We start from the raw sequence: 14,736 nt of genomic DNA, 5'->3' as shown, positions 1-14,736 counted from the left end.
ATGATGAGAAATTCATGCCACACTATGGATAGACTTACATGTAATTCTAAAGTAGAATTTGAATATATCTTAAAGTTTCTGACAAAAACTTTATGGAAAATTGTTCATTAAAATTGCAGACAGAAATATACAACCAACCAATACATCAGTCTGAAACAGTCTGAAACGCCATTACATCATATAGATCATGAAATTCTACCGACAATTTTGAAGGATATACATTTCAAAACTGTTTCTGTGCCCCTTTAAACATAATCATTCAAAAACAAATTCAACACAATATTCTATATAACGCAGTCCATTGTAAAAATGTAATAATAATGATAAAAAGAAATATGGCTTAGGTTTTATTTGTGCAGGAAAAACAAAACAGAATATATCTTTTCCAGTATCGTCCCGAACTTCTGTTTTAACCAAAAGACTTATCTACAATACAAATCAAATAACTTGTTATAAAAAAAAAACATGCACGACATCTCATAATTTTAAGGCGTCTGCATTTTTGTAATAAATATATATTATTAGTTTTGACTGTTGAAGATATTATTAAGCTCTTTGTCAAAACCAATATTCCTTTATCGTTAAGATTGAATAAAATGAGGCATTAAGAGATTTTAAACCAGACATAGACAAAAACAAACAATGGAGGCGTAAGTTATACAAAACACCACCTTTCTTAATTGATTGTTTGGGTGAGATAAGTGAAATTTTGCAAATATATTTTCGCTCTAGGCACGTTTGCAATATTCCAAAAACAGATTTCTTCTACCAAAATAGGATGATGATGATTATATTTTTTTCTAGAAACATGCATCTTTGAATATGATCATTCTTTTTACGACAAAACTCATGGATTCCAAAACATACATTTATGATCAATAAGTTTGATTTAAAAAAAAATCATTCTGTTACACTGTATTTCATTCCTGATTCAACTTTTTGTCGTCGTTTATATCCTAATTGATCTCTTTTTGGTATTTAACTTTAAGCTTCCTATTTCAAAAGACTCTCTTACGTGAGGATATTCTTTCAAAACATTCACTGTGATAGAAAATGTGTTTTGCTGCTCTGGCTGAATAGGACATTTCGTCTGACTGACACAAGTGTTTTTCTCTGCCGGAAATGAAATCGGAACGCCCCCTATGATTCCTGTTACTTGCGTTGTTGGTTTTGTTGATGCCACATCTGTTAGAATAGATACGAAAAAAAAAATTCAGGAATGTAAACACTGTGACAGGTGACTGTGTCAGTTACCATTGAATAACTTTCTATTTGAAGAGCGATCTGATGCCAGTGTAAATTTTGACTGTAGTGTTTCATGCCAATTTTTAAGCCATAATTTTCATTCTTATTTTGGTTAGGGATAACTCCTTTTGCCTGATCAAAAGGAAGAGTTCACAGCGGGTGTGAACGGTAAAGATGGGATGCCTATCTTAGGTACCTGATCCTACCTTTGGTGTTTTCAGGGTCTATGTATTTTGAATCTTTTTTTATATACGATTTATGAGATTGACCACTGTTCGTTTTCTTCACTTTTTTATAGTTTGATAAATGGCATCTAATAAGCAAATGTACATTCAGTAACACATTTTAGTTGTGTTTAAAATACAGAATATCATGCAGTCTGATATAGATAACCATATGCATGATGTGAGGGTAACGCTCAAATTTTCTAATTAATCCTTGTTTAAATGCTTTCGCTTTCCTTAACGCTGTGCTTTACAAAAAGTATTCAAAAACAGATTTAAGTAACAACATAGCATCTTTCCAATGTAAATCATATACGGTACAACTTTTGATGCAATAGATGCGCAAATCGACAAATTATGTCTCTTCAGTGATGCTCACGCCGAAAGGTTGGAAATCCAAAATACTTAAATAAAAAGACTTCGAAGAGCTGAAAAAAAGTGCCAAAGACTGGAGCCAAATACGTCGTAGGATCAGAGCTATGCATGAGGGAGATGATCCTTAATTTTGGAATAAATTTCTAAATTTTACCACAGCAATTACATATATATCCGTATTTTTAAACTAGTAGCGAAGTACTTAGATACTAGGCTGTAGAGACCCTCGGGAACTAACAGTCCACCAGCAGAGGCCTCGACCCAGGGGGTCATAATGTAAATCATATACGGTACTAATTCTGATGCACCAGATGCGCATTTCGACAAATTATGTCTCTTCAGTGATGCTCATGCCGAAAGGTTGAACATCCAAAATAGGTAAATAAAAAAAGACTTTGAAGCGCTGAAAAAAGTGCCAAAGACTGGAGCCAAATACGTCGAAGGATCAGAGCTATGCTTGAGGGAGATAATCCTTAATTTTGAAATAAATTAAAATCCAAATAATAGTGGAGTAAAAGTGCATTTTGTAATAGGTTTCAATATTGAATTCCAGGAGGTTTCAAGTACCCGATACTAATTTTATTCAACACAAAATAAAAATACATATTTAAACTTTGCTCTATAGTGTGGATTTATCAATAAACGAAATTAAAAAATTACAATTTGGTATATGTGTTTTAAAGTACGGAAGCCCGTTGAGGCCAGTTCAGAGAAAGAAATATTTTTTATTGCGTTTAAACGCAATAATTGTTGCGTTTAAACGCAAAACATTGCGTTTAATCGCAATAATCATTGCGTTTAAACGCAAAAGATTGCGTTAAATCGTAATGTATATTGTGTTTAAACGCAAAACACTTTGTGTTAAATCGCAAAAAGATTGCGATTAAACGCAATCTTTTGCGTTTAAACGCAATCATTTTGCGATTAAACATAATACTGTTTGCGTTAAAACGCAATCATATTGCGATTAAATGCAATACTTTTGCGATTAAACGCAATAATCTTTGCGTTTAAACGCAATAATCTTTGCGTTTAAACGCAATAATCTTTGTGATTAAAGGCAATCAATTGTATTAAATCTTGCAGAATACAACGGACCCACATAAACTGATATATTATATTTCTTTCTTTTTTACTTATAAGAAAATTGTTTAATGTCTAGCTTTATAGTATCAGATTCCTCCGAGCAAACGCTATCTGAAAGGATAAATCACTGATTTGAGAGGAGAAAAAAATGTTGGGTTGTAAAAACAAAGAAACCTAAGAACGAAACATGTCTTTTTATCGCTATATTCTTAACGAAGATTTGGTCAGTTGCTTACAATCACAAATCACTTTTCTATTTTGTTATTTTTCCTACTTTGAAATAATTTCTGCAAACAATTAGAATGGACCTTCTAAATAAAAGACTAAAGAAGGAAAAATAATTTTTAAAAAACTATCCCCCACGTTGCGGTTACAAAGTTTAACTCATGTATAAATGGGTTCAGGAAAGAACTAATGAAATGTTGGAATTACATGTACGTACAACATGATGTATTATTTAGACTTAAATGTGTATTCACAACCTTTCCTACGGTTGCATACAGAAAACACAAGAACATAGGTGATGGAATCATTTGAGATCAAAATCAAATGAAAACAGATTGAGCGATGTGTACTATGAAATTGACAAGTTTTTATTAATACTACTGAAACGATGTGATACGTAAGCAATTGATCAAAGGCTTCATTATGAGTGTTGGGTTCTAATACATTTAAGACACTCTGGTTGTTAGGATGCCATTGTTTTACTACAATTTTCATAAACTGGAAAATTTTGCAAAAAGACGCAGAACCAAACGGTTCTCTGAAGTGTCGGAACCTAGTAAGCTTTGGCTTATTGATGTCTAATTTTGAAACTACAGTATCATTATGTTTAAATGCAAAATGAATCCTTAAAAGGAAGGATTATTGCATTTAAACGCAAAGATAATTGCGTTTAAACACAACATTATTGCGTTTAATCGCAAAATTATTGCGTTTAATCGAAATATTATTGCGTTTAAACGCAAAAATTATTGCACTTAATGGCAAAAATTATTGCGTTTAACCGCAAAAATATTATTGCGTTTAAACTAGGGATGTCAACGAATAGTCGACTATTCGATTGTCAGTCGAATGGACCGACGATCGAATAATGAAACGACATTCGAATATTATAATTTTAAAAATGCAAATAAAGAGTGATAATAATATGAAATTTTCATTACAAAATTGAGAAACCGTCTTTCCTCGGAGAAGTTGATAAGATAATTTTCCTCCATAAAAAAACTTGATTTTCCGTGTGTGGATAGAAAGTAAAGTACTAATAAATGCTTCACTACCGCAAGAATTATCTATCAGTTACTGCTTGCGTTGTTTTTGTAATATTTACATTTCCAAGTATTTTTCCTTAAGATTCTTTGCAAATTAGATGATTGTTCATTTCTCATGAACTAGCATGAGATGAGCAAGAATATCTCCATTGTGACGTCATAATACCGTATTTGACGTCAAAACTATAGTGCAAACTGTTTTGCTTCAAAAATGACATTTGAATCGCGTAACTTGTGGAAACTCATCAGAAAAATAATGTAAATATAAGAAATGAATTTAATATTTGAAGATTCATGAGGACATGAACTACAACGCTTCACGCCGGCATATTTATCATGAAGCGCTAACGCGCTTCATGAAATATGCCGGCGTGAAGCGTCGTAGTTGTCCTCATGAATCTTCAAAAATTAAATTTATTTCTTAAATAATCAACCATCAATATATATACTGGGCTTTGTAAAATAATCAATTGGACTTGATTTTGTACGATGTACCAATTATCTTTTATTTTAAGATTGCTCAAATGCAAGGAACAAACCATAGCTGTGACATGTTTTGACGCTTTGATAATTATTAAAACAATTCGCTTGCATTTTTAAACTGTTTATAATTAAGGACATTCTGATAGCCAAAGCAATCAATTAATGAATAAGCAGTTACTTACTGTTTAACAATTTAACAACCACCTGGTGTTTGGATAGTGTGAAATTACACCCCCCCCACCCCCCCCCACCCCCCAATTTATTTCATAATAAGCTTTTAAAAATATCGGCTAGCAATTTTTGAATGCTCACTCTGCATGTACACACTAATTTATGAATTGGATTGATGGGGAAATCATAAATTTTGGAGAATTAGATTTCTAAATTTATTTCATATAATCATGCTATCAAATGTTACGTTGCATTAATTCTTGTGTTACTTTTTAAACATATTTAAGTAAAAGGGTTTTTGAGTTATAAATAAGTCGTGCACCAGTGAAGTTTGAAATAAAACTTTATTTTCAGAAAATGTTCCGAATAATCGACTATCGTTCGAATAATGGAATCGAATATTCGACAAGGGAAAATAAATATTTTGACATCCCAAGTTTAAACGCAAAAAGTATTGCGTTTAATCGCAATATTATTGCGTTTAAACGCAAAAGATTGCGTTTAATCGCAATCTTTTGTGATTAAACGCAAAGTGTTTTGCGTTTAAACGCAATATACATTGATATACATTGCGATTAAGGAGGTTGGATCCTGCCATCAAAAGTAATGAGAATTTTTTATCATGCAAGTATATTTTTAGAATTTATACACATAGCTTTATTAAAATTCAAAACAAAAAATGGGGGTCAATGCGCTTCTTTTTGCGCTACAGAGCATTTAGTTTGACCTTTTTGCACTGTAAATACCTCTTACACATAAATCAATTTTTAAAGTTTTTCCTTCAATATTTTTTGTTCAAATAAATTATGGTGAACAAACACAGTCTTATTTCATCTTAAATAGACACATTAAAATTTGTAACAACGAAGAAATTTTCGAATTACTCCGCATGTTCAATTATTTGACCTTTTTGCACTCAAACATTTTCATTTTTCTGGCATTAAAATTTAACAAGCAAAAAAATCATTTGAAAGTAATGACATTTTACTGAATTTAAAAAGAATGGTTAAAAGTATCGTATATATTCAGAAAAGAAAATTAAAAGTGGGGGTCTGTGATGTTAATTTTTAGATATTACTAAAATAGTGCTAATTTTAAGCTTAAATTAGAGCTATTTTTTACTTCATTTCCACAATATATTTGCTATATTTATAAAATATGATGATAGAATTCATGACAGTTTATTTAATAGGTAATTTAGGACCATTATAAAACAGTCCACTGCACAAAATAACTATATGTGCAGCCTGCATGTAAAAATAGGAATCCAAACTTAACATACTTTAAATACTTCGAAAGAGAAAAAAATGATCATTTTCTTCTAAAAAAAAAAAAAACCCTTCCGCCACAAAATATAGTTCCTCACTTAATGCTTTTGGTATGGAATTTAATCATGGAGTTTTAACTGAATATAGTTAAATTGGCATTGTAGAATCCAAATTTATTTTAAGAATTAAAACATTATGCAGAATTTTTGAAATATAGGTTAAGATAAGAATCTGCTCAAAAGCTCAGGAGCAAACCTCGTTAAACGCAATCTTTTGTGTTTAAACGCAATGATTATTGCGTTTAAACGCAATAAAAAATATTTCTTTCTTTGAACTGGTCTCAACGGGCATTCGTATAAAAGCATACTTGTAAATATAAATAGAAATACCGCTTAGTAAAACTCACTTGAGGTAAATGTTGCATTAAGTGTTTCTTTGGTCTGTGAATAAAATATACAAGGTTCGCTGTCGCATCCTGATACATTTACCGATAAAACCTTTCCCGAGACTGACCCTGAAAGTAAGTGACTCAGTTTTTACTATTTATAAAAAAGATCCCAATCTCTGAAATGAAGAGAAACAGTATATATTATTTTAATGTTTTAATTAAAATTGTACATTTATCATGGTTCTAGAGTAATCTGTAAAATTCTGTACATTAACATTCTTAATAATAAAAGTCCATATATGTAAAAGAGGCCATTATTGATTAATTATTTTGAAACCCGACAAAACCATATTGACATTATCTCTCATAAGGATACGTATTTCAATAAAAACGAGTACATACATGTATGCACTGCATCATTCAGAAAGCATTTTTTTCTTCAATAACCAATAAGCATTCAGAGAAAATTGCAAGCAATTGCGTCTCTCAAAACCCAACATATTTCCTCAATTATTTTATCAATAACCAACGTCGACTGAGAGTCTTAAGTTTTCACTTCACACCATTCATTTATGTCATCAATATCATTGTTTTACAATTCAATCTATATATAAAAAAAATTATAAATATATAATGATCAGATTAAAGGAAACAACATTTTGTAGTATTGTCTTTCCCTAGAGATAAAGGTTTTTAATATTGACATCTCTTCCGAGACCCTCTTTCTTAATTCCACCTCATTTTCAAGTATATTACAATAATTCTTTATAATTTCATGGTCTGCAAATCAATTATAAATAGACAAAGGGTAGAAGGGGGTGGGGGTGGGGGGACAGAACCTAAAGCTATTGAATTCCTTTTCATAGAGGAGTATATCAAAAGTCTGTATAACTATATTTTGTATGGACGTTGATTACAATGGTATTCATAGTTAAACTGATCTTCCAAACATTTTATATTGACATCAACATATGACCAGAAGATTCTTTCACTTAGTACTCTTTGCCTACTCTCATATGTTACATTTTCTTTTGTATTTTACATTTAGTTTATCCAATAAAAACAACTCAATTTTAGCACTTTTCATGTATTGCACTAGTATGTGATTTCAGAATTTAGTCGTCTAAGAGATTAAATTTATTGTAACATATTCTGTTCACTTCTTGACACAGATGTCACGAATGGATCGACTTGTTTTCCTCAGTCAGCTACATAAAGAGAGTTCAGTCATTATAGCCTGTTCATACATTTCACACGTCAGCATGATGATAAATACATGGATCACCAATGATTCAAAGTTTTATACAGTCATATACAAATCGAACTCGTATTCATAACTGTATTATATTATATAATAAACATTATTAAGAATCAAATGACCTTTTCCTAAAAGTTTATCGTTTAAAACAGTGACAGTAATTTGTACATTTTAATTCACTATTAAGACAAACATATACAATGGATTAAGGAACATGTATAGGAATACACTGATGATAAATGTTTTTGGACTTTTACAAATTTGTATATTGTTCAAAGAAAACAAAATACTGCTGAATGGAAATCACCATAACTTACTTAAATGGAGAATACATAGGTAAATTAAGTATTCAATGACTTCATCTTGGTCTAATATACAAGTATAGGTAATGTTGAAAATACTTGAATTGAATTCAAACTATATACTACACTCTAGTTTTCAGTTTAATAGATTTTAAATAGATAGGTAGATCACATTTACTACATAAAATACCATAGCATTGGAACTCTTTGGTGATAGAGGGTCTTTAAATACTGTAGATTGACAAATAATCACGATGGTTTTAATTTCACTATGTTCGCGATTCATCATTTTTCCTCGAAATTAAACCCATAGTGAATGCTATCATTAGTTTTTAAAAACTTTTAAATGCTTATATGAAATTTGAATTAATTTCTTGCAGCGTGAAATTATAGCCATCGATTGGTACTTTTTCAGAAATCGTGAAATTTTAACACAGTGGAATTAAAACGACTTTCAGTATAATAAAGCACTCTATTTACGTGGAAAAAAGACTTTTATATCAGTATACTTTTCACAACATTTTCAATTCTCTCGGTAACTCTTTTTGCATATGAAATAAATAATTTCAATAACAGAGGAGCTTTCATTGAGTAAGGATCCTAATCTAATACATTGAGAGAATGTGACGCAATCCATGGTCATGTCATTTCTTTCATTTGTTTTAGTAGATTACATTTCAATCACCCTCGTAAGCAGTAGGTGTTCAGGTTCTACCCACTGTCTACAGTTTATGCTAAAGGGTTTTTACGCACCTCTAATGCATACTCCCTTTTGGGAATATACATTTGCATGCTTGTATTTGATTTGAGTTTCAAAACCTCTCCTTCTGGAAACTAAGAGAATTTCTTCCGTATGGGAATATTAACCAATTTAGCAAAAATATCACGATGTTTCCGGAGAAAAAAATTTTAATAGAAAGTCAAAAATACATTCAATAGTGTTAGCCTATGTGTCATGTTTTAAGGTCAACTTATGATAAAAACCAATAAAATTTCATTCATAGTTTTAACATTCTTCTTATCAATCAACTTACTATTTTTTTAAAGAATGATTGTCATTTCATTGTCCTCAGTAACCCAATCGCTATGAAACGAAGATCTCTAAAAGCAATTTCTTTCGTTGAAAATAAGACATATTGTTCGTTCACAGTCCAGTCTCATGATTTCCAGATTCTTTTCAAAATAAAAACGTGCAAAATGATAAGACAATCTGTTCGCTTATGGGCAGTCACATGTTACCCAGTTTCTTTCCTATATGGTCTCCTATTATGTGTAAGACACACAAAATGGTACGAAATTTGTTTGTTTATAATCCAGTCACATGACCTCCAGATTCTTTCTTAAATGACCACATTCTCATTTATATTTATCAATATTTTAGAAGAATTTTTCTAATGGTGGTTAGTCGTCACGGTAGCTCAGTCGGTAGAGCGCTCGCTCCGTGATCGGAAGGTCGTGTGTTCGAATCATGGCCGCGAATGACCTAAATCGATAAAAAAAAATTAAAAAAAAAAAAAAAGAATAGGTAGAGACTGTTTCTTTGCCAAGCGCTCGGCACTTTGAAGTGAAAGTTGAGGGACTTTCGGTTGAGACCTTAAAAACCGAGGCCCGCTGTCACGATAGGCGACGGCACGATAAAGAACCCTCACTGCTCAATGGCCCTTAGTGCCGAGTAAAGGTCTAAATTTGAAGCCCTTCACTGGTATATGGTGATGTCTCTATCTGAGTGAAAAATTCTCGAATGGGACGTAAAACTACATAAATCAATCAATCAATCTAATGGTGGTTTATTGTGCAAGCGGTTTGGAAATTAATTTGCAAAACTAATAATTGAAACTGTTTTGTCCAGAATACTGCATACAGGAAAATTTTCGCCCCTGTCGCCATCGTTGCAAGTAGGCAAATTTGAATTCAGGTCAATTCAGTAAAGACAGCAATAACTCTTCAACGCAACTGTGTCTGGGCGAATTACTGTTTGAAAGTCGAAAAGGGTGGAAATAAAACGGGGCGAAAATTACTCTTTATACAATATTTTCACCGTTTGAACTCGTTGGAAATATCTTTTGTTAATTTGCATTATTGTTGAATTTCATCATTGGAACGAATATACTTTACAATGCATACCTTACTATAAACATTAAATGTTATCGAAATCTTACCACAGTCTTTGAAAACAATAGAACTAACTTCTTTTGCAGCATATGCAATAAAAATAAAGACTAATAATTTTCCAGTCATGGTAATCCAGTGAAGAGCAGATTATTGTGAAGTTTTAAGTTCAGAAAGGCAAGAGACGAAGATAAGATCTGTTATCAATAGTGCAAAGACTACCTTTATACTTGAATTTAACCTTATACATAATAAGGATAAACGGTAAACAATAAAAGAACTTTGATGACCTTTCTATGCACTTTCACAATGGTTCAGAATGGTTAATGGTTCAGAATAACCCTAAATGCAAACATTCAATGAGATAATTTAAATTTACACATTAATTTGCGATAAAAGTATTCTTGAAAATTGTTTACTCTCCGTAAAAGTCCAGAAAACAGTGTCAATTTGGCGATTTTACTGTGTTTCTGTGTTCACTAAGAACGTTTAGAGCGCAAACGATGTATGATGCAAACCAATCAGTAAAATATAGAAAGTCCAATGTAACTATAAATGCATATATGTCTTTTAACCTCAAAATTTACATTCTACAAAACAATTCTAACAAGTTCTTATTCACAAAAATGTAAGCAAAAGAAATTACCTGAGAACACAACCGTTTACTATTTTAAAATAAAGCTAATTTTTGTAAACTTTAGTTAATTAATAATTATATTATTTTTGTTAGGGATTAAAAAAAAACAACATTCCTGTTAACGCCTGAAAAATAACCTTGAAGTCTAAATTAGTTTGTTTAAAGTAAACATGATGAAATAATATATCTCAGATGTTTCTACTACACAGCATCTGCCCTTTAAAAATTGAATGTCAAATTTTAAGTTGTCAAACTTTAAAATATATTTGCACATGGGGGAATTTTTAGGTCACCTGAGTCACTCAGGTGACCTATTGCTATCCGTTTTTGTCCGTCGTCGTGCGTCGTCATTTTCAATTTCTTCTCTAGAACCGCTCAACCAATTTCAACCAATTTTGGCATATAGCTTTTTTGGGCGAAGGGAAAAACAAATTGTGAATTTCATGGTCCCTGCCCCCCTGGGGCCCCAGGGGTGGGGCTAAAACCACCAAAATTGATCCAATCTTTAAAAATCTTCTTCTTTACGCCTGGACATCAAGCAGTCAAACTGTTGGCATCGTTGTAATAAGCATTGGGCCCTCTACCTAAATTGTGAAATTCATGACCCCAGGGTCAGGGGTTCTGGTGCTAGGGCGGGGTTCTATTGATTATATAGTGAAAATGCATTAATTCTTTGAAAATCTTCTTCTCTGCTCCTGGGTATTATATAAACAAACTAAGTGCATGGTTATGACAAGCAATGATGCTTTTTCCAAAATTGTGAAATTCATGGCCCCTGGGTCAGGGGTTCTGGTGTTAGGGGGGGGGGGGCTCTATTGATTATATAGTGAAAATGCATTAATTCTTTGAAAATCTTCTTCTCTGCTCCTGGATATTATTTAAACAAACTAATTAGTGCATGGTTATAACAAGTATTGATGCCTTTTCCAAAATTGTGAAATTGATGGCCCCTGGGTCAGGGGTTCTGGTAATGGGGGGGGGGGCTCTATTGATTATATTGTGAAAATGCATTAATTCTTTGAAAATCTTCTTCTCTGCTCCTGGATATTATTTAAACAAACTAAGTGCATGGTTATGACAAACATTGATGCCTTTTCCAAAATTGTGAAATTCATGGCCCCTGGGTCAGGGGTTCTGGTAATGAGGGGGGGGGGCTCTATTGATTATATAGTGAAAATGCATTAATTCTTTGAAAATCATCTTCTCTGCTCCTGGGTATTATTTAAACAAACTAAGTGCATGGTTATGACAAACATTGATGCCTTTTCCAAAATTGTGAATTCATGGCCCCTGGGTCAGGGGTTCTGGTGTTGGGGGGGGGGGGGGGGCTCTATAATATTGATTATATAGTGAAAATGCATTAATTCTTTGAAAATCTTCTTCTCTGCTCCTGGGTATTATTTAAACAAACTAAGTGCATGGTAAAGGTGCACAAGGATGCTTTTTCCAAATTTGTATTCAAATGAGAGAAGTTATACCCTTGGCCATTTACTTTTGATAATAATCACTGTAAATAATGTATTTGAAAGTTAATAGAATAAGAGAATTATGCAAAAAAATATATATATTGAATAATACAAAAAGTACTTTCATAGTTTTAATGATCAGATAGATAAATAATATTAAATAGATAAAAATGAGACAAAAATAACTTATTAAATGTTCTTCACAGACCAAGAGAGGCCAATGTGAGAGGTCACAATGTGGGGTTAAAAGTAATTCAGAGGAACTATTAGTTTGTTAATAGTCTGCATGGTGATAGTGCTAAATGGGGGGTAAATTAGAATTTAATGTATGAGTTGTTACTGAATACAAGACTAATTATTTCATTGATTCTGATCATCCTTTTTCCCTGCTTTTGGGCAACAAAGCTTCATCTGGCAGTTTATTTTATACTCTATGGATCTCCTAAATTGTTGTATTATACTCAAGTGACCGTTAAGGCCCTTGGGTCTCTTGTTTTTTTTTTATTATTATTATGGTATATACCACATTCATGCTACTCTTGACAAGTCATCTGCATTAACATTGTCTTTGAAATACTCAGTAATAATATTGTACTGTTGTAAAAATATACTCCATCTTGTAAATATTTGATTCTTGAATGGCATTCTTTGCGTAGAAATGAGTGGCAACGATATGTATAAACACTAATTAAATGTACTGTAAAGTTCAAATAACATCAAAATGCTGTAGATTTAGCAACAGAGCAGGACAGTTTTTGTCAATGGTAGAAATTGTTGATGTTCTGCCTTTTAATATGAGAAACATTTCTGCCTACACATTTCACTCCTTTCTTAAATGCAGCCGTGATTCCTACATTACTAACATAATTGACGAGCATGAATTGCTTAGGAAGACATGAAGTTGAAATGACCGGCCTACTGCTAGACGTTATGGTAACCTTACAACAAAACATTGTGATAAACATAATGACTAATATCATTCTATTGTCAACGTACCTTATTTTTGTAGCAACACACCCTTATCACACTGGAGTTTATGTCCCCCAGCTAATTCCATACGCAAGAGTATGCTCCACGTACGAACAATTTTTAAAAACGAGGCAAACTTTTGACAAACAAGTTGATAAAACAAGGATATTAATGTCTCGTTTAAAGTCAACATTTGGCAAGTTTTTTGGTCGATACAATGACCTTGTCAGCAAATACAATCTATCATTAGGTCCAATGCTGACTGACGTTTTTCATTCAATTGTAGGGCCATTATTTACACACTTAATTGTCTATATGTGTGTCCGTTTGCCCGATCACGACAATGAACACACGGCGGATGTGACCGGTCGACAGGGGATGTTTACTGCTCCATGGTACTGCTCCCATCTCTGATGCTTTTAGAGCTGTGTTTGCACTGATTCCGATTTGTATTGTTTCAATAAACTTTAAAGTTTTATTACTCTTTGTTATCTCTGGAATTCATAAGGACAGTTTTAATTTTGTGAAATGATTTATCATGTTCATTTTACTCCTCTTTTTCGATAGGTAGTAAGAGGAGCAACTACGGAGAAAAATGTTGGACAATTTATTTTTGGTAATACCCATTCATGTCCAAAAATTGCAGAAGGTGTTTCTTGTTTGTAGGAATGCCATAGCTTGCATACGTTTCCTCATTTATGTAGTAATATTCCAATATCACCTGCATATGATGTTTTTGTTTCCTAACTTATTCGATACGCAAGAGTATGTTTTCAGTACGACCAAGTTTTATCAGACAGGAGAGAATGATCTGGAATGTTACTGTAAAAAAAACATGCCCTTTAGACTCACTAATTTATTAACATTGATCGAAATTATTTACCTTCCAATTATCACTGGTCAAATAAAATATACGTCCAAAGTCATAACGTTGTATTCTTTCATTAAAAAAATGAGTAATATCTTACAATGCCACCAATTTTAGTTAAAAATACAGATCCCATTTTTGTAAGCTTCTGCGTCGAATGATACAAATGCATGAGTAAGATAAAAGCATAGTTACATAGTCTATGCTGATGCTGAGTTAAGCGGAAACAAAATGCACTTTGTCTCCTAATTTTGTTGAAAAGTTGATAAATCTCCATTCTCAATCAATAAACTCATTGTTAAAGCGAGAGAAAAAAAATCTCAGAAGTATTCTTCAAGTGTTCCTTTGCATTAAAAGCACATATAAAACTAGACATTTTAGACACAAAATCTTAGGAAAGTGAAGCGACAGACTCTTTAGGGGAATTTTCATTCATATCAGATTCAAAAAGTGAAAACATATCACGAAGTCCTAATTTTATGATCTAAAACTTGAAACAAAACAATTACCCACTTTACATCCTTCAATTAAAATAACATTATATTCCTTGATTACAGAAGTTTGAAGAATAGACAATAATGGTGGAATACTAGTACATGTATACATGTATGTATGA

At 32.1% G+C, this 14,736-nt stretch overlaps 1 protein-coding gene across 1 annotated transcript; it reads right to left on the bottom strand.

Moving 5' to 3' along the window:
- Positions 1 to 255: 255 nt before the first annotated feature.
- LOC133181363 (NPC intracellular cholesterol transporter 2-like) lies at positions 256 to 10,330 on the bottom strand. The gene is made up of 4 exons (XM_061315880.1): positions 10,231 to 10,330; positions 6,530 to 6,637; positions 1,016 to 1,185; positions 256 to 426 (listed from the first exon to the last, which is right to left on the bottom strand). Exons 1-4 carry the CDS (start codon positions 10,307 to 10,309, stop codon positions 256 to 258), a joined length of 528 nt encoding a protein of 175 aa, XP_061171864.1. The 5' UTR covers positions 10,310 to 10,330.
- Positions 10,331 to 14,736: the final 4,406 nt, after the last annotated feature.

The sequence above is a fragment of the Saccostrea echinata genome, unplaced genomic scaffold (genome assembly GCF_033153115.1).
Source record: "Saccostrea echinata isolate AGI-Se365-2 ecotype Australia unplaced genomic scaffold, CSIRO_AGI_Sech_v1 ptg000008l, whole genome shotgun sequence".
NCBI lineage: Eukaryota > Metazoa > Mollusca > Bivalvia > Ostreida > Ostreidae > Saccostrea > Saccostrea echinata.
Note: the sequence above shows the minus strand (reverse complement) of the source record. Positions and strands in the feature narration are given on the sequence as shown.

Coding starts and splice junctions, on each gene's coding strand:
- LOC133181363 (XM_061315880.1), bottom strand. CDS start 10,309: ATGACTGGAAAATTATTAGTCTTTATTTTTATTGCATATGCTGCAAAA. Junction 6,638..10,230: donor TATTGTTTTCAAAGACTGTG/GTAAGATTTCGA, acceptor ACTTACTTTCAG/GGTCAGTCTCGGGAAAGGTT. Junction 427..1,015: donor TTTTGAAAGAATATCCTCAC/GTAAGAGAGTCT, acceptor TTTGTATTGTAG/ATAAGTCTTTTGGTTAAAAC.